Below are 25127 nucleotides of genomic sequence, written 5' to 3' on the forward strand. Positions count from 1 at the left end.
CACACATCTAAAAATTAATCTATTGAGTCATTATGTTGGAGAATAAGGACAGTATGATAGAATTTCTGAGCACGTTTGAAAAGGGTTCCTGAGCATCACAAACTCAAGTTGCATTTTGCTCCAGTTACAATAGGATGATGACCATGCTCATGAGAATGGCTCCTGTGTCATAGTTGACACCAGAGAGTTAGAATGACATCTTGAAAAGCTCCAGTGAAATCCACTTAGAACGGTGAGAACAGAATTCAATTTGTGAATCCTCTTTTCATTATTCCAGAGTTCCCCATAACTTGGGAAGAGAAACCAGTGAGACTGGTAGACTATTTCAATACCTCTTTAATAATGCTCTGAATTTCTACAATAGTATGACAAATTACTGTGGATGTAAGATATGCAATGGTTCTTTATTCTCTCCACCATCATTAAGGCAAGGGCAGAAGTAGGGATAAAGTTTCTCCATGAAGGTGCTACTGAAGGTGTAAATGTGGGTCATAGTTTTAGCATTGTAGAAGGATACCTGCCCTCCCTCATAATCCAGGTATATGCCCACCTTGTTGAGGTTGTTAGTCAGTTTCAGACTACAGGAAGGCAAATCCAGAGCCTTTAGATCAGTTTGGTTCCTTAGTCTTAAAAGCCAGAATCCTTGCTCAGGAGTTAGAGGACAGCTGCCCTTCCGAAGGATGGATTCTCTGACGACTCCAACTGTCCATTTTGTCTTCTTTGCTACTTCTACTTCCCAGTACCACCTTCCAGATGTGAAGCCTTTTGAGCCCAGCACAGCCACACTTGAGTCAAACCTCTCTGGATCATCAGGCATTACCTGCTTAACGTCACCATGCCATACACTTGTTCGGTTTTTGGAGAGCACTAGATTTGGGTGAGCAGTTTTAGGGTCCAGAGTTAATGGAGATAGGCCTAGTAAGAAAATAAGAGAAAGCAGGGCATGGGGGAAAAGGGATGAATGCAGGTTCCCAAAAATAGTATTTACATAGACACCAGTGCTTTATCTCCCCATGCCATATACTCTTAGACAGGCAGGTAATTACTTATATACTTTATATTGTTTTGATATCCATGTGGCTATATTCTAGACATTTTTATATTTGTGGTAAAAATCAGACTTTACTCTGAAGCAATTATTATACTCTAATAAAAAATGCAAATAAGATAAATCTGTACTAATAAATATAAGAAAATACAAATGCTGAAAGGGTAAAGATTAGGTAAGTGGGTCCTAGGAAAGCTTTCTAAGGGCAATAAGCATTTTAGTTTTGAAGTAACATCTATGAGATGTATCAGGATGCTTTGGGTAAAAAAAGGCAAAAAAGGAATGAGTTAAAAACGGTAGCTTGCATGAGAGAGAAGATAAGGGCTTGCCCGTTAGAAGCAGGTGAGACTGAGCTAACTGGCACAGAATTTAGAGGACAATGGTGATAAGTTTACATTTGGTTTAATAGACACTGGAACTTTTGAGGTCTGGAATGGTTGATGCCACTGATAATCAGAATGTGGTTCACAAACTGTGTAATTGCCAGTCTGTGACAGGATAGTACAGAATTGAGAGTAAGCTCTTAGAAACTTTCATAGAATTCTGACAGAGTAATTTTGTCAGTTGATTTTGTTAAAAAACTGGGCTTGCACTTTGTAATCTTTGTTATTTTAATTCCACTTTTTCAGGTAATTAACTTATATCATATTCTACAAACATATCAGTTTTAAAAACTGGTCCTTTATCACAGGTAATTTGACAAGTATTGGTTTAGACAAATCAATGGGCAGCAGTATAAAAAAGAATTTCTAAATGAAGAGAGATTGGAAGCATATCAGCAAGAACGTGACAAATTCTAGATGTGAGATCATTGAACCTTGGCACAAAATTTGATACAGGAAACACAAAAACTATTGTGTGTTCACATCATGGACACAGATACAAATATGCATACATTTGTTGTTAATGGATTTACTTATACTTGGAAGCAAGATCAATCCAGTCTATCTCTCTCTTCTCAGAAAAGCCTGAATCTTTTCCATCATCCCAAGGATTTTTTCTTTCTAACAAGAGGCTTTGAAGAATCCTGAAAATTTCCCATATAGGCTGAATCTTCTCTCTCACACAGATCCTCATCCACTTTGGGTTGTTACTTTTTCCAGTGTGAGAACTAGGATTTCTTTGGAGGTATCATAAAGAATTCCTGCCAACCTTTTAAGAACCGCAGTCTGCTCTCATCACCAAACCTCTGACACCTCCAGCTAGCTCAGCTGGCCCTGGCTTTGAGGATTCCTAGGAGTCAGCTTTGCATCCCCTTTCTTCTTATGCCATGTTCAGTCCAACAGTAAGTTCTGTCAGCTCCACATTTAAAATATATTCTGAGCCTACTCAGAATATATAGACAGATAACTTCCACAAATACCACTGGCTTGGAACTACTGCAATAGCTTTTTAACTGTTCTGTTTCCACTCTTGCCTTTTTGCAGCCTATTCTGCCCATAACACGAATGAGATCATCCAGTTCTCCTACTCAAAATGCTCTTATGCTTCCCATCACCCAAGGTAAAATCCAGAGTCCTTACAGAGCAAACAAGACATACATGATGTACCCACTTCTCTGACCTCATTTCCCACCACTTACCACCCCTTCGCCCCATTTAGTTTGGTCCAACCACCTTTGCCTTTTGGCTCTTCCTTGAACATACTAAGCTCATTCCTACTTCAGAGACTTTACACTTTCTATCCTTGTCCCTAAACACTCTTTCCCCATATGTTCACTCCTTCACATCATTCAGGCCTTTATTCATGCAAGTTCAATAAAATGTTAATGATAGAATCTAGGTAGGTGTAGGAGTGTTCATTGTAAAAGTCTTTAAACTTTTCAGTATGTTTAGAAATGTCCACAGTAAAACATAGGGAGAGGGGACTGTTTGCTCAGAGAGGTTTTCTCTGGCCATTCTATCTAAAATAGCATGTTCATCTATTACTGTTTGTACTCTTATCTTGCTTTATTTTCTCTCATGAATAATTATTTACTGAGTATACCATGCTTTGTTTTCTTCACAATAGTTATCACTATGTGAAATTATTTACTTGTTCATTGTCTCTTCCGTTGGAGTGTAGTCTCTAGAAGGGCAGGGACCATATCTGTTTTGTTTCCTCATATATCTTCAAAATTTGGAACTGTTCCTAGGTATTCAAGTAACTATTTGTTAAACAAATAAACGAACTTCAATTAGAGTTCCATTTGAAACCTTGACACTAATTAATTTCACCATGCTTCATATTCCTGTTATCCTTGGCATAAACGCCCAGAATGTAGACTCCTCTAATGATTTATTCTCTACTGTACTTTTATCCCCACCCTTCTGTTCTTTACCTCCTCTGCCTTCACCCATCCTTCCACTGTTCCCACCCAACCCTTTCCACTCTGCCCTTTAGAACTACCTCCCTAATTATCTCTCCTGCATCCTCAGTTTACAGAATTCTCTCATCACCTCCTTAATTTAACATAAATCTGGCTGGTTCTTCCAAAAAACAAACTAACTAACTAAAAAACAGCTTCCAGAAGTTCATGAGGCTACTCATTTTCTAAATTCAGATGCCAGAGATCAGGTTGCCACCACTGCTACTTCCAGACCGATACTCTACTCCTCATCCTCATGTAAAAAAATCACTCTTCATTTGAGGCTCTTGTCATTCCATTTCATATTTCCCTCTATCTGTATTTGATGCTATTATGTACAAAGTTCCTGGTTATACCCCCTGCACTTTGGGTTAACCTTACTTCTCTACCCCAAATCCAGCCCATCATCTCAAGTGATTTTACTATCTTTTAGATATAGCTACTCTTCTATTCTTGCATGTCCTTGACTTTACTGCTGGTGACTTTTGACTCCATTACATCTAAGCTGTCCATATCAATGACTATATTCTGGATCTTGTAGTCATCAGGAACTATTCATTCTCTAAAATCTTCAATTCAGATATGCCATACTCTTTATTTTTTGAGCTTTCTCACTCTCATCTCTCCCTACAACCATTACTTGATTTCATTAACATCTCTAGTCCCCTATCTCTCTTTATTATCTCTCTTTGCTTCCTGGCTTAAAATCCTTCCCTAAACGGTTAGCAGTGATAGCTTTGTTGCCAATAGCCTCAACACTTATATCCTCTTACGCTATTTCTGCAGCATCTGCCATGCAACTCTCCAACCTTGGATTTATTCAATTATTCAAATTAACACCCCAATTCCTGACCATTGCAGGAGGAAAATCACAAAATTGTGCATACAGGTACCACTACAAATTCATTATTTCCACTCTATGCTTGGCCATCAGCACTGCCCAGAACTCTTATATTTCCCAAATCAAATCCTCTCCAGTTCCTCACAACAGCAATTTCAAACCTTCAACTCCCACCTCAAACCCCTATTCCACCACTTCCCTCCTCACTCCCAGGCAGAAGACTTCATCTCCTGTTTCACAGAGAAGCTACAGTACATCTTATAGGAATCCCTCAATTCTTCCCACTCATACTGCAAACCCCACCCCACAGAATTGTTCACTTCTACCATCTTTATCTCCTCTCCAGTTTCAGAGGAAACTGGAAAGTCAGTACCTCTCTCTGCTGTAGCTCTCACTCTTCCCTACTTCCACCAATTATTCCCTTTCTTATACTGTTGATTTCTGCCTTTCTACAGGCTGCTTCCCTTCAGCATGTTTTCCATTCATACATCTTCCGTTCTTAGTGAAACTTCTCAAATGAGTGATCTAGTCACTTCATTACTGCCTCATTACAAATTACTCCTGAACCCTACACAATAACTTCTACTCATTCCACTCTTTTGAAATTGGCCTTGCCAAAGTCACCAGTTGTTGTTTAAAATATCTCTTTTCCAGTCATTTTCTAAATTGATCTTCGCATTTGGAGTGAATGACCATTCCCTTCTCTTTTACAGTCTCTTTGTTTTAGATTCCATGTGGACTTCATTTTCTGGTTTTTCTTTTATTTCTGTTGCCAGAATTCCTCAGTCTCTTCTGAGGCTTCATTGACCTTCATCTGTTGTTATTCTCTATAACATGCTCTCTCTTTGACTGTATGTTCTCAGTTTCCTTAGGAAATCTCATTTACATGAATAGCTTCAGCTACCCCGACTCTATATTGATTATTCCAGCCCTGGCCTCCCTCCTAAGCTCCAGTTAGAATAATTACCTATGTGAATATATTCACTTAGTTGTCCTGTAGGTCAACACAACATGGCCAAAACTGAACTCATCAGCACCCTCCAAAATCTGCATCTCCTGTATTTCCATCCTTGACGTCACCTTTCTCTATCCCTTACCACCAGTTACTGTCCTGTATATTTCATCTCCAGGAATTCTGTCTCCAGAATCTATTCTTTATTTTCCATTCCCATTCCCATGCCTCTGGCTTACATCTTAATAATTTTTCACCTAGAGGGTTGCTACAGACTCTAACTTGGTCTTCTAGCCTTTCCTGAGGAGCAGAAACTATGTCTTTTATTTCCATATCCTTGGAGCCCAACTTAATGCTTAGCATGTAGTAGGCCCTCTAGAAGAGTGTGTTGAATGAATGAGTGAACTTTGGTGATATTTTACTAATACACACAAAACTAAAGGAAATATATTAAAATATTTTAAGTTAAACAATTCTCTACACTGGAATACATGAATAGCCATATTGTCCATGGTTGCTTTTTCACTGCAGTGGCATAGTTAAGTACTTTCAACAAAGACCAAACAGCCCACAAAGCCTAAAATATTTACTGTCTGACCCTTTACAGAAAAAGTATCAGCCCCTATCCTAAAGCAACAGCCTCATTTATAAGGCAGGAAAGAAGAAAATATGAATCTGCAGAATAAGCAAAGGCCTAGAAATAAGGAGTATAAAGTATATTTTACCAAGGTTTGACCATGGTGCATTATTATTAAAATAGCCATCTATTAAATAAATCCCATTTGATTTTCTTAAATATAAAATTATACCAAAAAGAAAAAAATCAGTTTGTGCTTTAAATGATTGCTAAAAGTGAAATTTGATTTTACAGGCAAAGAATACAAGAAGAAAAACACTGTGATCCTGAGACAGCTAGAATTTGCAGGGTAGGGTAACACAGAGGAGGGAGCTGTACATAGACTTTCAAACATCTACAAAGGGATTCCCTCAAGGCTGTGGCTGAATATTGCCACATGCGTGCAGTGAAACTCATAAAGTCCAGAGAGAAAATCTCCAGAAAGCAGTAGGCCTAATAATTTCTAGAGCTCACACAAGACTGGGAATAGTTTTCAATCCTGTCAGCCAGAATGGAAAAATGTTATAGTATGTAGAACATCAGACAGAGTACTCAGAAGGTTAATACCTTAGAAAATTGGTGAAGTTAACCCTAGATTAAAGGCTGCTCTTGAACCACTCTAACAAAGCTTAAAGGCTCAGCAAAGCTTAGAGTGTCAAAAGGAACAAAGTTATTTCAAATAACTTCACTAAATGCCAAAGTTAAATCCATAGAGCTTAAAGGATTACAACAAAATTCAGCAAATAGCGGTGTAAAACTGATCATGTTTGACAGCCAGAAGAGACAAATCTCCCATGCAGAATTCCAAATAATTTATGTAGATACTCCACCCTCAAGGAGGAGGGAGCATAACTACCCACTCCTTAAGTGTGGGCTGCACATCGTAACTTGCTTCCAAAGTATACAGTATGGCAAAGGGAGGGGGGAATAACTTTACAGTGGAGAAACTTGACAAACACTACCTCAGCTAGGTGATTAAAGCCAACATCAACAGTCGTAAATTATGTTGACAGTATGTATGCTTGATATGATGTGATGAAAATGGCACTTTAACTCTGTGGTCTTCCTCTCAATAACTCATAACGCTGGTCTTATCATGAGAAAATCATCAGACAAATTGCAATAATGTGGCATCCTACAAAATACATGACCGGTATTCCTCAAAACTGTCAAAGTCATCAAAAAACAAGGAAAGTCTGAGAAACTGTCACAGCCAAGAAGAGCTTAAAGAAACATGACAACTAAATGTAATGTGGAACCTTAGATGGGATCCTGGAATAGAAAAATGACATTAGGTAAAAAAACAAGGAAATCTAAAGAAACTATTGACTTTAGTTAATAGTAATGTATTAGTATTGATTCATTAATTATAAATCATGTATCACACTAAATATAAGATAATAATAATATAAACTAGGAATGAGATATACAAGAACTCTCTGTACTATCTTTTCAATTTTTCTGTAAATCTAAAAGTATTCTAAAAAAATTAAGTCAATTAAAAATTTTAAAAAATACCAGCCATGCAAAACAGCAGGAAAATATGACCTACAGTCTCAAGAAAACTCAAACAATAACAACATGTTAGAAATTACAATAGTGGTGGAATTAGCAGACAAAGACATTAAAACAGCTATTATATGTATCTTCCATTTGCATGAGAATGTAGATGAAACAAGAACATGGTAAGGAGAGAAACTGAAGATATAAAAAGACCCAACTTTTTGAAGAAATGAAATGTATCTGAAATGAAAAACATCTTGTACAGGATTAACAGAAGATTAGACAGTGCAGATGAAAAGATGAGAGAACTTGAATAGCAATAGAAGCTATTCAGAATGAAGCACAGAAAGAAAAAAGGCTAAAAAATGCTGAACATCAATGACAAGTGAGACAATTTTAGGTGGTCTAACATATGTAAAATTAGAGTTCCGGAAGGAGAGAAGAAAAGGTGGATAGGTAAAAAAAACTCTTGAAGAAATAATAGCTGACATTTTCACAAACTTGGTGAAAACAATAAACCCATTGATCCAAGAAACTCAATGAACCACAAACTAAATAAATAAAAAGAAAACACACCAAGACCCAGCATAATCAAACTGGTGGAAACAAGTGACAAAAAAAGTAAATCTTACAAGGAGAAAAGAGATAGTACATACAGAGAAATGAATATAAAAATGATAATAGACATCTCATCAGAAACTATACAAGTGAGAAAACAATGGAGTGACTTTTTATGTTAGTGAAAAGAAGTCCATTAACCCAGAATTCTATATGAGGGAATATATCTTTCAAAAAAATAAGGTAAAATAAAACTGTGGTGGTATCCAAACATTATCAAGAGAAAACCCAATATGTAGTGAAAGATGAAAAAAATGACATAAAAATGGAGATTGATATTAAGAGAAACAAAAAGAGTCTTCTAGATCAGCGTGGACAGTACTCCATATGGATGAACCAGAGGCCAAAGGGGGGGGGGGGAAAGCTGAAGGCAAAGCGAAAGAAAGAAAAGGGGGAAAGCAAAGCAAAAGCAGTAAAGGCAGTGAAGGGTTTGGCCTGGTAGACTCTTAAAAACTTGAAAAATGTCACATGGGATAGATCTTTGATTAGAATGTATACATTAGTTTCAGCTTCCACCAAATGAAAACTTTATTTCCATATTTTAACTTGGCCTTTTTCAATTTAAACCCAGCATAACTTCTCAAATTTGTTTTGGGAACTTCAATAAAGTATCTTTTTTGATGGAGTTAAAAAAAATCAAAAAGATCGACATTATCAAGTTTTAGCAAGGATTTGGAGAAACCGGGACTCTCATCCACTGGAGGTGGCAATTAAGATGGTACCACCACTTAAGAAAAAAATGTGATAGTTTCTTATAGTTAAGCATATACCTAACATACAACCTAGCAATCCCATCACTAGATATTTACCCTAAAGAAATTAAAACACAAAGATTTGTAAACAAATGTTCAGGCAAGTTTATTCATACTAGCCATAAACTAGAAACTACCCAAATGTCCAAATGTTAGTGAATGACTAAGCAAATTGTGATGTATCCATAAAATACAGTGATTGATACATGCAACAACATAGGTGAATCTCAAAAAGCATTTTGCTAAGTGAAAAAAGCCAAACAGAAAAGACTACATAATGTATGGTTCCACTTATATGAGATTTTAGAAAAGACAACTAAAGTGAAATAAAGTAGATCAGTGAGTGTCAGTGGCTGAGGCTAGAAGAAAAGGATTGACTGCAAAGGGGTATGCGGGAACTTGCTGGGATGACAGAAATTTTCTATATCTTGATTTTGGAGATGTTTACATAAGTGTATACATTTGTCAAACTCATCAAGTTGTACTTTACAATTGGTGAATTTTATTCTGTGTTAATTATACCTCAGTACTGATTTTTTTCAGTGTCAGTTACCTGGAAAAATGAACAAGGATAGATTTGTGATTTTCATTAAGTCAGTAACTACAAATAATAATGAGTCTATATGAAGTCCAGAAAAAACTTTATTTAGAGCTTTATTTCTGTAACGATTTTTATTTAGAACTTTATTTTATGTTCTTGAAATGTCATTTGTGTTCTTTTGTCCTGCTCAGTTTTTTGGTATCTGCAGGATGACAAAAACTTAGTGTTCTTGTTAGGCACATCTATTGAAATAATTGGTTTTCTTTTGAAGCACTTAAGATCTCTAAACAGTCTCCTAAGATGAGATACTCCATGTTACGAACATCAAGCACAAGAGGAACTGTATTCATACACATGATGAGTATGTACAGTAACCTCCTCCTTCAGGGCAGAGATGCCTTAGGGACTTACATAACTGTTTTAGAAAAACATTAAAATATTGGTTGTCACATTTGATAGAACAATCCAACAAAATCGTAGGCTGAGAAGTAATTCGGACATCAGACTCTCTTTACCAGTACAAAGTCATAAATTCTTAGATGACAGTAAGAGAAGAAATTCAGTCGTACCAACTAGCCTTCTTTTGGCTAAACTTCACCCCTCCCTCTGTCCAGGCGCTAACGTACTATTTAGGGCCACAGAAGACGTCCCACAGATGAAACATAAAGTGAGAGCCCCAGGAACAAATAACTACTATCCACTGATACCTGGAGAGAGAGTGGACTGCATTTCCCTCCACATCATATACTGGATGGGACCTCTGAACAGGCCTGGGTTCAGCTTTCTGGAGATAAGCTCTCTGGGTGTCAGCACCCTCATTCCTTGCTCCAAGCTGCAGGGGACATAAATCATTTATTCTTAGACATCCTCCAGGGACTGAAGGAAGGGTATTAATACCACACGGAAACACTTACCTATCCAAGAGAGGTGTGATGTCCTAGGAGAGGAAAGGAGAAATAGAAAGGTTAGATGCCTGTTCATCAGCTCCAGAAATTTCTTTGGTCATACAGGCCACCACCAGAATTTGATGGTCAAAACTGCGCTCCTATGCAGATGGTCCCCATCCTATTGCCACCAACTCCTCTCATCCTCCATATGCCTTTTCTGATCTTCATCCTTCATCTATCCCAGGATAAACTGGCTTACTTTGCTCTGATTTTCTAGAGTTTGCTTTTACAGGGAACAAGAAAGAAATTAAGGTTAAGCTGTTTTTACCTACACTGCCACATAGTCTCAGGAGAAAAACACAATAGGTATTCCAACCCCAAGGCCACTTTTCCTTACTCTGGCTAATTAAGCTTCTGAGCACTGAGGTAGTAACCAATGCCACTTTAGAGGTGAAGCCTGAGGAAGCAGAAATTGACCAACAGCTTTTCAAACAGGTCAATTTATGATTGCTGAGAGCCAGTAAAAGATACAACTTAGGTGGCAACATTCTTACTTTTGAGAAATAAAGCTTCAAATTTCTTTATGGAGAAATATTAAAACATGCTGGTTTTAATGGCATTTTATTATCTTCTTTTCTAAGAGTGTGAAAGTAAAGCTTAAAACTGAGTATAAGGTAAAAGCAGCCTCCTGCTTTTCTCCCAAGGAATCTTAAAAGCACTACAGCAGTTTTTGTACCCTCCTGGAGGGGAAAATCTGCTTCTACATCCTTTCCAACCCTCTTTCCCCCTCTATTGTACCCATAGTCATGTTGGTATGGAGTCTCACTTTGAGAAAGTCGAAGGAGTTCTGCTGTTCCATCCGTGCCTGGATGCTCACCAACATCTCCTTGGCTAGGAGGCACTGTTCTTGAATGTGGCTCAGATTCAGTTCCATCTCCTCATTCAAGGCTTTCCCCTCTTCTCGGAGCTCATTTAAAGCGTCCTTTTCTTTGCTGTGCAGGAACTGATGCAGCTTTAGAAACTCCAAGGAGATGTGTTGCTGCAGATGTAGCTTGTTTTCCTGGAAAACTCCATGATTATCACCATGGTAATTACTGAGATTAACACTTGGGGATGGGGGCCCACACCACTAACACTTACACAACTTGGCAAATACTATAACCGGAAAATGCATGCAAATGGCTGAGTATCAACATTCAACTGTACTAAAAGGAGCCCTTTGGGAGACTTACTCTGTCTTTCCCAGCTAGTTTAATAGTTCAGCACGAAATAGTCAAAAGTCATCCTAGGTTCCTATTGCAGTACTGAGGTGGGAACCAATGCCATATTAAATAAGACCATGGGGTTAATCAAACACTTTTAAATGAATGATAATTCCCTTTTATCCAGAAGTACAAACCAATATCTACCAAGTGATGCTGTTAGACTGGGTCCATATGAGACTGGAAGAACTGTCCTTTTTTAAGAAATCAGAACTGGGGGAGATGCCATTCCTGCTGCCAGGACAATATAGAAGAAGCAAGAGATGGGCAATGTCTGAAGCACTGAAATTGATAACTGCTACACTGGCATCTCTTTTCTTAGGTGACCTCAACATCCTCATGGATATGCCATCTGACATCCTGGCTTCTCAGTTCCTCATCATCATTTCTAGTGATTTTTACCTTTATCTACTCGTTCTTTTAGTCACATTGAGGATTTTATCATCCCCAGCAATTGTACCATCTCTAAAATTGCTTTTTATGCTCACTTACTCAGGTACCCCTATTGCAACAATTATTGGGTCTCATTGAAACTTCCTGTTCATTGACCCCTTCATTTCCATTCATCAACTTTTCTCTCTTCATGTCCCCTATTATCCAGCTTACATTCTATGGTCAATCATTATAATTGCACTCTTAAAATAGTCTTAACTCTCACTGTCCTCTAGGTGAGACTTTTCCATTTTTCCTTTTACCTATTTCACCACTGTCTCTCAGTCTTATTTGTTGGTTCTGTCTCCTCTAACCAAGCTCTAAATATTAGATTATTTGATATTCTGCCCTGGGCTCTTTTCCCCTCTCATTCTACACTCTCTTTCTAGGTAATAGCCTCTCCTCTCACAACTTTAAATACAATCTATATGCTGACTTCTTATTTTCATCCTAGAACAACTTCTGAGCTCCAGATTCCTATATCCAACTGTCTATTTGATATCATCACTCACCTCTCACATCTAATCAATCACCACATGCAGGTAATTTTTATTTCCAAAGCATATGCTGAAGCTATTTATTTCTTTTGATCTCTACTGCCTTTCTAGTCCAAGCCATCATCATTCTCTGGGATCACTGCTACAGCCCTCTGCTAACCATTATCCTTGTCATTGTCTTTCTCCAATCCATACTCCACACAGCCACCAGACTGATGCTTTCAAAATGAGATGAAGCCATGTCCTATTTAAACCCTTTAATGACTTCTCATTATTCACAGGATGAAGTTCAAAATTCCTAACATTATCTACAAGGGCCTACATGATTGGCCCCATATCTGCCTTTTCAGTCTCATCTTGCTTACCATGATCCAGCTTAATTGGCCTTCTCTCTGTTTAACATAGCAACTAACTTCCTGTCTCAGAAATTTTCCGTATGCTCTTTCCTCTTCACAGAACATTTTCCAGGCAATTTCCTTCATATTCACCTCACCCAGTTCACTTGGCTAAGGATAACACTTATCCTTTCAATTCTCAATTTTTAATAAGTGGCTTCTTCAAAGAACACCCAGTCTAGATTAGGTTCTCCATTTATATGCTCTAATATACCCTATATTTTCATTTATAGTAGTTACCACAGTTGTTGTTTTATTGTTATTGGTGGGATTGTTTAATTAACATCTATCTCCCACCATGGTAGGAATATAGTGTCTAGTATAATACCTGACCCACTCAATAAATATTTGTTGAATGAATGAATGTTGACTGTAATAGCTGAACTAGGAGCTCTTACAACAAGAACAAAATCCTCTTGAGACATCATTTCCATCTATCCTTCTTCTTTCCCTCATTGTACATATTTCTTCTTCCAGATGCCAAATGCCAGAGAAGACACCCCTCTATAGAATAATTAATGAAGAAACAGAACTCCCAGTTTATTCCCCCAACCTAGGAACTGATTTGCCAAGTCTCTTAACCATTAAGCTCCTGTGAAGTTGAAAGTATAAGCAATAGTTTTATTTAGTTTTAGGGAAGCTAGGAAAGATCAAATCAGATGAGAAAAGCCAGCAATCTGAGAGACCTTGGTTCAAAGGTGCCTGGTATGTAAAGGTACCTTTCCACCCACATAGCTGAAGTTACAAGGAGGGTATATTCCGGTTGTATCTCATAACCCCTCTACCCTGCTCCTCACCTTGTGAGCAGCAATAGCATCTTTCTGCATGTTCCTCAGGGACTGAAGTTCCTTCAGGGTTGCCTCCAGTTGACCCTGATGGATGGTAAGCTCCTCCTGGGAATACCATATAGAATTAACCCATGGTAATTGAGAGATAAAGGGCCATAAGGGATATCTCCCCCAAAGCCCCAGGGTGTCAGGGGGAAAAAAAGCAAGCTCTTGCTACAGAAGTCTCCTTTACCCTGTATCGTAATTCCTGTCTCTTCCAAAAATTGTGAAGAAAATTACAAGCAGCAGAAAAACTTAGTTTTATCCTCTTATTAGCTAACTTCAGGGGTTTGAAGAAGATAACAGAGCTCTATATATTTTCTACTCTAGTTACACTGTTCTCACTATCTATACTTTTACTTGCATTGTTCTCACTTAAAACACTCATTTCTTCCTTCTGCCCATCCAAATTCAAATAATTTTCCAGTTCAAACTTTCTTGCACCATGCCTCTCTGACTATTTCAGTTTTCTCTAATCTCCTCTGAAATTCTAAACATTTGTGAATTACAAATGTGACAAAAATTTAGCTCACAACAGTAGACTATCTTATATTGCTTTGGTGGTTTTATTCATTTTAAACTTGACTAAATTTCAAGACTTTTATAACAAAAGCAGTATCTTATATGTCCATATTCTGTACAGTGTCTAGTAGAATGCTGTCGTGGCTGGGTTTGGGTAAATATTTGATTGACTGAGGGAGTAGACCAGAGCTCCTTCACTGCTTTCCTATAATTGGCAACTATAGAAAAAGAACTTTGCAAGATATGTTGTATTTTCTGAGCACTCTGAGCTTTCTAGTAATCATCTGAATAAAGGGGTGGTATTGGAAGAGAGAAGAAGTCCGACAAAAGATTTTTCCCAGCCTTACTAAGGAATTGCTCAAGATTGCTCAAGACCCAGGGCTCACCCACCGTGAAGAAACGGACAGCATCAGAGATCTGCAGGAATTCTTTAGACTGCCCCACAGACAATCGAGCATCTTTGCATTGAAAGCATATCAGTTTCCCATCTGGCTTACTGAATAGTTTCAGGTTCTCTCCATGCTCTGGGCACTGTGGATGGCCCTTGAGTAGGGGTAGCTTCTTAATCTTCTCTACCAGCTTCTCCAGTACAAGGTTAAATGTACAGTTGCTGTATTGACATAGCATCTTACACTCAGGACAGAATGTTTCTTTTGCTTGCTGCTTCCAAAAGTTTTGGATACAAGACTGACAGAAGTTGTGGCCACAGCTTAGCATCAGTGGATCACGAAACCAATCATTACACAGTGGGCAGTGTAACTCCATAGTAATATCTTGTATCTGCACTTTAGAGGGTATCTGAGTGATGAAATCATTCACTTCAACGTAGTTGTCTGGGTCAATGTTGACGGAGGGATTGGAAGATACCTTTGGAAAAGAACAGCTAAAATGAGTTTTTCTTTCTTATTGCCCATTTCAGCATTCCAGGATAGTGGGCTCTATTCCTAAAGGAGCTGAGAATTGGTGCAGTCAGAGTAAAAGCACCATAATCTCTTCTTTGAAAGTGATCAATAAATTCATTGTTATCTAACATCGTAGTTTATTACTACTCCCAACATTATTAAACTTTAATAGAGAACCAAGGCAGAAGAAGAAAGAGTACTCAATCAAAGAAATGTATTTCTTTGTACATCACTTCTTCCACCCACTTTCTCTATGTTTCAGTTGAAAGTTTTACTTCCAACTTCTGTTCTACTAGTTATTACCTTTTTGTTTTTTTTTTTGTTTTCTGGAAGTCATATGCAAAGAATTGGAAGATCAGTCAAGATTCCTCAGTCAATGGCATAATATCACCAACCATAATATCATCCAGGCCCTCCACCCATCCTTTTTAAAAAACACATTACAGAAATAACATTTATACAGAAAAATGCAGAATCATAAGTGTACAGCTCAATAACTTTTTACAAAATGAACACATCTGTGTAATCATCACCCCAATCAAGAAACATTTTCAGCATCCCAGAAGCTCCCCATGTGCCTGCTTCAAGTCACTATCCCTCATCAAGGTTGACCCCCATCCTGACTTCCAACACTATACATTAGTTTTGCCTGTTTTTGAATTTTATATAAATGCAGCCATGCAATATATACTCTTTTGTTGTTGGCTTCTTTGGTCAACATTATATTTGTGAAATTTATTCATATTGTTCTATATAGTTGTGGTCCATTCATCCTCGTTGCTGTATAGTATCCATTGTGTAAATATACCATAATTTATTTCTCCATTCTACTGTTGATAGACTTTTAGGTAATTACCAGTGTGGAGCTATTATAAATAGTGTTGCTAAGAACATTCCTGCTCATGTTCTTTGGTGAAAAAATGTTATATACAGACATACCTTGGAGATGTTGCAGGTTGGGTTCCATACCACCACAATAAAGTGAATATCACAGTAAAGTGAGTAACACAAAATTTTTGGTTTTCCAGTGCATATAAAAGTTATTACTGTAGTCTATTACATGTGCAATAACATGATGTCTAAAAAATGCACATACCTTAGTTAAAAAATACTTTATTGCTAAAATATGCTAACCATCATCTGAGCCTTCAGCGAGTGGTAATCTTTTTGCTAGTGGAGAGTCTTGCCTTGATGTTGACAGCTGATCAGGGTGGTGGTTGCTGAAGGCTGGGGTGGCTATGGCAGTTTCTTAGAATAAGACAACAATGAAGTTTTCTGCATCGATTGACTCTTCCTTTCATGAATGATTTCTCTTTAGAATGCAATGCTGTTTGATAGCATTTTACCCACAGTAGAACTTCTTTCAAAATTGGAGTCAGTCCTCTCAAACCTTGCCAATGCTTTATCAACTAATTTTATGTAATATTCTAAATCCTTTGTTGTCATATCAACACTCTTTACAGCATCTTCACCAGGAGTAGATTTTATCTCAGGAAACCCCTTTTTTCCTCATCCATAACAAGCAACTCTTCATCTATTAAAGTTTCATCATGAGAGTGCAGCAATTCAGTCACATCTTTAGGCTCCACTTCCGATTCTAGTTCTCTTGCTGTTTCCACCACATCTGCAGGTACTTCCTCCACTGAAGTTTTGAACCCCTCAAAGTCATCCATGCAGGTTGGAATCAACTTCTTCCAAACTCCTGTGTATGTTGATATTTTGACCTCTTCCCGTGAATCATGAATGTTCTTAATGGTATCTAGAATGGTGAATCCTTTCCAGAGGTGAAGGTGAATCCTTTCAATCTACTTTGCCCAGATCCATCAGAGGAATCACTATCTAAGGCAGCTATAGCCTTACAAAATGTATTTCTTAAATGGTAAGACTTGAAAGTCGAAATTACTCCTTGATCCATGGGCTGCAGAATGGATGTCATGTTAGCAGGCATGAAAACAGCATGAATCTCATTGTACATCTCGATCAGAGTTCTTGAGTGATCAGATGAATTGTCAATGATATTTTGAAAGGAATCTTTTTCTGAGCAGTAGGTCTCAACAGTGGACTTAAAATATTCAGTAAACCATGTTGTCAACAGATGTGTTGTCATCTAGCCTTTGTTTATAGAACACAGGCAGAGTAGATTTAATGTAAATCTTAAGGGCCCTAGGATTTTCAGAATGGTAAATGAGCATTGGCTTCAACTTAAAGTTATCAGTTGCATTAGCCCTTAGCAAGAGAGTCAGCCTGGCCTTTGAAGCTTAGAAGCCAACCATTGACTACTCCTCTCTAGCTATGAAAGTTCTAGATGGCATCTTCTTCCAATATAAGGCTGTTTTATCTACATTGAGAATCTGTTGTTTACTGTAGTCACCTTCACCAATGATCTTAGCTAGATCTTGTGGATAACTTGCTGCATCTTCTACATCAGCACTTGCTACTTCACCTTGAATTTTATGTTATGGAGATGGTTCTTTAAACCTCATGAATCAACTTCGGCTAGATTCAAACTTTTCTTCTGCAGCTTCCTCACCTTTGTAAGCCTTCATAGGAAGAGAATTAGGGCCTTGCTCTAGATTAGGCTTTGACTTAAGGGAACGTTGTAGCTGGTTTGATCTTCTATCCAGAGCACTAAAACTTTCTCCATTATCAGCAATAAGGCTGTTTCACTTTCTTACTATTCACATGCTTATTGGAGTAGCACTTTTAATTTCCTTCAAGAACATTTTCTTTGCATTCACAACTTGGCTAACTGGCACAAGAGGCCTAGCTTTTGGCCTATCTTGGCTTTTGACATGCCTTCCTCACCAAGCTTAATCATTTCTAGCTTTTGATTTGAGGTGAGAGACATGTGACTCTTCCTTTCACTTGAACACTTAGAGGTCATTGTAGGGTTATTAGTCAGCCAAATGTCAATATTGTTATGTCTCAGGGAATAGGGAGGCCCAGGGAAAGGGAGAGAGACAAAGGAATGACCCATCTGTGTAGCAATCAAAACACAAACAACCTTTATCGATTAAGTTCCCTGGTTTATGTGAGTGTGATCTGTGGGGCCTCAGAACAATTACAATAGTAACATCAAAGATCCCTAATCACAGATAACATATTATCTGTGATAATAAATAGAATAATAATATATAATTATATATTTAATTATATAATAATAAATATAATAATATGTAATATCTCATATAATTAATATAATAACTTGAAAGTTTGAAATATTACAAGAATTATCAAAATGTGACACAGAGACACAAAGTGAGCAAATGTTTTGGAAAAATGGCACTGAAAGACTTGCACAGCACAGGGTTGACACAGACCTTCAATCTGTAAAAAATGCTCAGTGCTATTAATAACATTCTTGTTTGTGTCTCTTTGTGAACATGTGTAAGCATTTCTCAAGGATCTGTACCTAGAAATAGCATTGCTAGATCATGGAATATGTAACTCTTTACCTTTACTAGATAATACCAAACGGTTTGCCAAAATAAATGTAGCAATTTACACTGTACTAGCAGAGGATGAAAATTTTGGTTGTTCCATATCCTCACTAACACATATTATTGTCAAATTTTCTATTTTTTGCCAAACCAGCAGGTGTGTAATGGTACCTCAATATAACTTTAATTTGCATTTTTGTGATTACTAATGCAGTTGAACGTTTTTCACGTATTTGTGGATCCTCTTTTGTTAAGAGAAGAAGTGTCCATTTAAGTCTTTTGTTCATTTTTTTCTAATGAGTTGTTTGTCCTCTTATTGATTCAGAGTAGTTGTCTATATATCCCAGATACTAGTTCTATTTTGGTTGTGTTGTAAATATCTTCTCCCACCTCTCAGTATATGGCTTGTCTTTTCACCCCTATTATAGTGGCTTCCCATGAACAGAAGTTCTTAATTTTAGTGTAATTCGGTTTATAAATCTCTTCTGTTTTATGCTTTGCCTATATTAGAGGTGAATCCCTACAGAGAGTATCTGTGTTTATTTCTGCTTGGAGATCCAGATTACTACCAACCTCCACTATTTTATGTTAATATTATTGGTTTCAAGTCTCTAGATCATAAAGGGATTGTAAATTTTAAGCCTAACCCTGTATGAGGGCAAGCTTGTGGTTAAAAATTCTCTAGGGACACTCTTGTTTATCACTCAGACCCCAGATCAAGATAGTTAAGTTTTTTGTTTTTTTTTTTTCTCTTTGCTACTCCTTCACTGAGGATGTAGCTCTTCAAATGTTTTACCTTTATTCAAGGGTCTCAGGTCCAACTACATACTTGGTGTGGGTCTAAAGACTGTTAAATCTGGGTTTTCCTGAGATACACAGAAGGTCTCAGTGCAGATATAGCTCTCAGTAACTCCAGCCCATCTCACTGCTTTCCAATCTGTATTCTTTGGAATTTCTTTTTACTTTCTTTTACACTCAAGTATGCATTACAAAGGATGTTTGTTACAGCTTAACTGGCATTTCTAGATGTTCTATAGTGGTAGGTTTTCCAGGATAAATGGTTCACAGTTTTGCCAGAAATGGAACTTAAAATGTATATCTTCAAGTAATTTTTAAAGAAAGTCTGAATAGGGAGTATATTCCATTGGAATAATTTCACTTCCAGTAGTAGTAACCCTATTTTGTCCTAGCATTTGAATGATAGCTTGTGTAGGTTTAGAACTTTCAGTTCCAAACCTTTCCCTCTCAGTACTTTATAGACATTTTCCATTATTTGCATTTAGTGTTACGGATGAGAAATTCAGTGCCAGTTTGATTCTCACTTCCTTTAGGAATGAGTTTATTTCCCTCTAGAAACTTGTAGGATTTTCTCTTTATTTGGAAATTCACAAATTTTTAGCAGGATGGCTCTAAGTTTATTTCTCTTTTCAGTATTTCTCAGTATTAAGTGATCTTTTTAGCCTAAATAATCAAAACATTATTTAGCTCAGATAATTTTTATTTAACTTTATTGGTTATTTCTTCCCTTTTATCTTCTGTTTTCTTCCTTTAGACTTCATATTAGATGGACATTAAATCTACTACATCTAACATCTTTGTCTCGTAATTTTTCTTTAAAGCTTCTCCCTCTCTCTCCCTCCCCCACCCCTTTACATTCTAGGAGCATTCTTAAATTTGATATTCTAATCCACTAATTCAGTTTTGGCTGCATTCATTCTGATATTCAGTCCTTTCTCAAAGCTATTTTTGGCTAGAAGGCAATCATGTTTTTAACTTCCAAGACTGCTTTCTTGTTGTTTAGTTATTCCCTTCTCAAATATTCCAGGATGAAGTTGTTCTCTTTAATCTCTATTGAGATGTAGATTAAAATTTTTTTTAGTTCTCTTTTGTTTCTGGTAGTAACTCTTGTTTCTTTGTTCTGGTTATTTGTTCTGCTGGTGTAGCTTGAGATTTCTCTTTCATGTTGTGGGTATTACTCAAAATTTCTGATGATTCTTAAATATCCATTTTATAAATGAAAGCCTAGATCTATTAATATTGCAGTTCTGTGGGTCTCTTTGGCATATAAGAAGTTAGTGCAATGGCAGATTTAAATGAATCAAATGGAATGTGCCAACAGATAAACATCCCTTCAGTGTGTGAAGGTCCCACGTCTGTTGTAAGAATTTGAAGTTACCAGGAACACTGTCCTGTTCTCTCTCCAGCTTTCACTCCTACACTGAGAGCATATTCCTGCATTGTTTAGAGAGAGGCTCTTGCCAGCTGTACCTGGCACTAACATAAAGCCGGTTTACACAGAGCCAAGAACTGGTCCATCTCTGCCAACCTCTCAATTAATACTCAGTTGAACTTTAGCCTTATTCTACTGTAAGCACAGCTGACTTTGAACTTAAAGTTATTAAAGTGTTTTGTCAGGATCTAACACTTCAGCAGTCTCTCCTCTAGAGTTGTGCTGCAGATTTTTTATCAGTTTGGTTTCTATACCACCAAATCCCATTTTCTTTATATCATGCAAACATTCCCCAGTGTTCTTGGTCCACTCCTAGCAATTCACTATGTTCTAGCACAGTTGTGGATTTATTCTTTGTTATATGTATACTTTATGAAATTTGTATGGGATTTTTGAGAAGGTGGACAGTATGTGCAGCCTGCCATCTTGAACTGGTAGTTCAAAGTAATACATTTTAAATCACAGAATTTCAAGCTTTAGTACTCTTTTATTTTTATTTTTAAAATTTTTTTGGGAATGCCACGCAGCATGTAGAATCTCAGTTCCCGACCAGGGATTGAACCCACTCCACCTGCAGTGGCAGCGTGGAGTCTTAACCACTGGGCTGCCAGGGAAATCCCACTTTAGTACTCATTAAGATGCTGCATTCCTGGCTATACTCTAACTATACCACTTACATGACCACCTCTCTGTCTATGTATAAGGCTAAGGGCCACAAATCAAGGGCAAGTTGTGGGGGAAAAAACACACAGAAATAGTAAAAGGGGAAGAAGAGAGAAGGGCAGGAAAGATTCTTTTCTGGCCAATTAGGACCCAGATTCTGAGTGATTTAAATAAGCCAGTCTTTTTTACTCTCAAGCTGATCTCTGGAGCCAAAAAATATGCTCTCACTCTACCTAGACTCAGGTGTCCAAGTCCAAACTCAGTGGACCAAGCAGGCACTATAATTACCTAGTACTTCCCACCCCTCATTTTGAGAAGAGAACTCAGGAAGAAAATACCTTCTTTCTCTGTAGTTCTGAACACTTTGGGGATTTCAGTTTGCAGAGCCAGCAGAGGCTTCAGATAGACTTTAAGAACATCAGTCAATAAAACAAGAGTAGCTTTGATAGGTCAGGCAAAGCATTAAACTGAAAAAGGAGCCCAGCCCTTCCTATTGATTAATAGTAACCATTGCACACTTTTCTACAGAAGAACATTGAATTGGGCCTTTAGCAGCTGCCTGATTCATTTTATTTCCTCACCTGTACTAAATATGCTTAAGCTCTAAGTTTTAAATTTAAGTACAAAATGCAGTAGATTAAAATTTTCAGTTCAGTACTGACATCACTAAATATGGCAGAGGAGGAAGTCAAGGGAGAACTCCACAAAAACAACTAATAAACTTGCAAAAACTGTCAGAATCAACCTTTGCAGAACTCCAGGACCTAGTAAAAAAAAAAAAAATTACAACTAGGGGAAAACTAAAGGAAGAAAGAAGCTGCCACATTGTAGTAAGAATGTACTGTAGTGTTTTCATTCACTTACCATCCCTCACTCTCCAAATTGGTGGCAGCCATGAAGATGGCAGTTGCACTCTTGGTGCAGGTTGCTAGTGCCAGAGGAAATATGTACCTTATTCTCAAAGAATTGTGGTAGTATTTTCAACTTTGTCTGGTGGCTCCCTCAAGGGTCAGAACAAGGGCTTCCCTTTGTTTTGTCTAACCCAGAGAATTCCCAGGGCTGGGGCAGCTCCTGGGAGGCTTTTGCTGAATGTACTTAAAGGCAAAAGGATTGGATACAGCAGCCTGTGGGAAGGGATAATAGGACAAGCCCAAAAAGCCTTGGAAGGAAGTTAGAAAATAAGATATGTGGGGCATAAGAGCTTTTAAAAGCTCCAGTGTATACTGGGGAGTCAAGAAGCCCAAGTGCATGCCCAGGTCTGGATATGTGTTCAGAAAATGCCTGAGAAGACACTAAGCTTTCACCTCTGGCTGACCGTCAGGCTCCACATGAGTGAGAAGTAAAGGCTAAGGCAGAGTTGTAAGTGGCCTGGCTAAATGTTGAAGGAGTGCCCAACACAGAGCCAACTGGAAAAGACTGTAAGATTACATTTTATTTTTCTTTTTTTCTCTTCTTGGCTCCAAGCATTTGAGCCAAATTTTGTCAAAACACTAGCTGACCACTAAGTTAATGGAACATAGGTTTCAGTGGCCACACATGACAGAGATAGCAAACTGTAAAAAAAATAGTTTAGAAAAGTCACTAAGTGAAAGACAGCAACCCACAATAAGCAGAAAAAAAAACCAAAAACAGGTAGGGAGAATTTCATTTCCAGAGTTGCCACATTATAATATTCAAAATATCCAGTTTTAAACAAAAAAGCCATGCAAAAAAACAAGAAAGTATGACCCATTCACAGGGGAAGAAAAATCGATAGAAAATTTCCCTAAGGAAACCCAGGATTTGGACTTACTAGACAAAGACTTTAAATCACTCTCTTAAATATGGTTAAACAGCTAAAGGAACCATGGACAAAGAACTACAGGAAGCCAGGAGAACAATGTCTCATCACATAGAGACTATCAATAAAAAGATAGAAATAATGAAAAGGAAGCAAATAGAAAATTTGGAAATGAAAAGTACAATAACTGAAATTAAAAATTCACTGAAGAGCAGAAAGAGAAAAGAATGACCAAAATGAACAGAGCCTAACAGACCTTTGGGACACTGTCAGGCATACCAGCATATGCATAATGGAAGTCCCAGAAAGAGAGGAGAGAGAGAAATGTGCAGAAACCGTATTTGAAGAAATAATGGCTGAAAAGTTCCCAAATATAATGAAAGACATGAATCTATAAACATCCAAGAAACTCAACAAACTCCAAGCAGGATAAATTCAAAGAGATCATGCCAAGACACAGTATAGTCAAACTGTCAAATGACAGAGACAAAGAGAATCATGAAAGCAGAAAAAAAAAAAAGCAGCAGTTCATCATGTACAAGAGAGCCTCAATAAGATATACAGCTGATTTCTCCTTCAAAAACGTGGAAGCCAGAAGACAGTGGGATGATATATTTAAAATGCAGGAAAAATAAATGTTAACTAAGAATTCTATATTCATCAAAACTAACCTTCAAAAATGAAAGAGGAGATAAACGAAAACTGATGGAGGTAATCACTAGTAGACCTGCTCTACAAGAAATGTTAAAGGGAGTCCTTCAGGCTAAAATGAAAGGACACTAGAAAGTAACTTGAAGACATTAAGAAATAAAGAACAATGGTAAAGGTAAACATAGGTAAATATAAAAGACAAAATTGTTGCAGTTTCTGGTTTTTAACTCCTTTATCATTTTTTAAATTCATAAAACAATAATTATAAGCATACATTAATGGGCATACAATGTATAAAGATGTAATTGGTGACAATCACAACATAAAGGGGGAAGTGGAGCTGAGAAGTAACAGAGTTTTTGTGTACTATTGAAACTAAGTTGGTATTAATTCACACTTGATTAATGTGAATTGAATTTCTAGCTTGATTGTTAGAAAATTCAAATACTAATTTTAATCCCCTGGGTAACCAATAAAGAAAAATACTAGACAATATATAAAAACAATATATAGAAAAAGAAAAGGAAAGGGAATCAAAATGGGACACTAAGAACAAATTTATTTGAGTGCAGTAACAGAATTTAGAAACAAAAAGATATTACATGTAGAAAATAAATAGAAAAATGGCATAAGTGAGTCTTTCCTTATCAGTAATTACTTTACATGAAAATGGATTAACCTGTGATTCAAAGGCAAAGATTGAGAGAATAGATAAAAAGAACATGATCTAACTATATGCTGTCTACAGGAGATTCACTTTTTTTTAATAGTTTTTTTTAAATTTATTTATTTATTTATTTTTGGCTGCTTTTGGTTCTTTGTTGCTGTGTGTGCCTTTCTCTAGTTGCGGCGAACAAGGGCTACTCTTCGTTGCGGTACGTGGGTTTCTCATTGTGGTGGCTTCTCTTGTTGTGGAGCACAGGCTCTAGGTGCGTGGGCTTCAGTAGTTGTAGCTCACAGGCTCTAGAGTCCGGGCTCAGTAGTTGTGGCACACGGGCTTTGTCGATCTGCAGCATGTGGGATCTTCCCGGACCAGGGCTCGAACCCATGTCCCCTGCATTGGCAGGAGGATTCTTAACCACTGCACCACCAAGGAAGCCCAGAGATTCACTTTAGATCAAAACCATAAATAGGTTAAAAGTGAAAGGATGGGAAAGATATTTCATACAAATAATTACCAAAAGAGAGATGGAGTGGCTACACCAATGTTAAACAAAAATTGACTTAAGACAAAAATTGTTATAAGAGAAAATAAGGACATTACATATTGATAAAAGGGTCAATCTATCAAGAAGAGATAACAATTATAAACATATACACACTTAACAATAGAGCACCAAAATATGTGAAGCAAAAACTGACAGAATTGAAGTTAGAAATAGATAGTTCTACATTCATAGTTGTAGGCCCCAATACTAAGC

General features: G+C 37.3%; 1 protein-coding gene across 1 annotated transcript; it reads right to left on the reverse strand.

Moving 5' to 3' along the window:
- Window positions 1–373: 373 nt before the first annotated feature.
- TRIM69 (tripartite motif containing 69) lies at window positions 374–14904 on the reverse strand. Its single transcript, XM_061182196.1, has 6 exons — window positions 14431–14904; window positions 13489–13584; window positions 10932–11165; window positions 10133–10155; window positions 9926–10050; window positions 374–915 (listed from the first exon to the last, which is right to left on the reverse strand). The coding sequence occupies exons 1-6, from the start codon at window positions 14803–14805 to the stop codon at window positions 374–376; spliced, it is 1395 nt and encodes a 464-aa protein (XP_061038179.1). The 5' UTR covers window positions 14806–14904.
- Between the last annotated feature and the right edge of the window lie 10223 nt (window positions 14905–25127).

Source organism: Eubalaena glacialis, chromosome 2 (assembly GCF_028564815.1).
Source record: "Eubalaena glacialis isolate mEubGla1 chromosome 2, mEubGla1.1.hap2.+ XY, whole genome shotgun sequence".
In the NCBI taxonomy this organism is placed as follows: Eukaryota; Metazoa; Chordata; class Mammalia; order Artiodactyla; family Balaenidae; genus Eubalaena; species Eubalaena glacialis.

Bases quoted from the DNA above. Each gene is read 5' to 3' on its own strand.
- TRIM69 (XM_061182196.1), bottom strand. From the start codon at position 14,805: ATGGAGTTACACTGCCCACTGTGTAATGATTGGTTTCGTGATCCACTG. The intron at 13,585-14,430 runs GTGGGTGAGCCC...TGGTATTCCCAG, and splicing joins ATGCTGTCCGTTTCTTCACG to GAGGAGCTTACCATCCATCA. The intron at 916-9,925 runs GTATCAGTGGAT...TTTTCTTACTAG, and splicing joins GCAGTCCACTCTCTCTCCAG to GCCTATCTCCATTAACTCTG.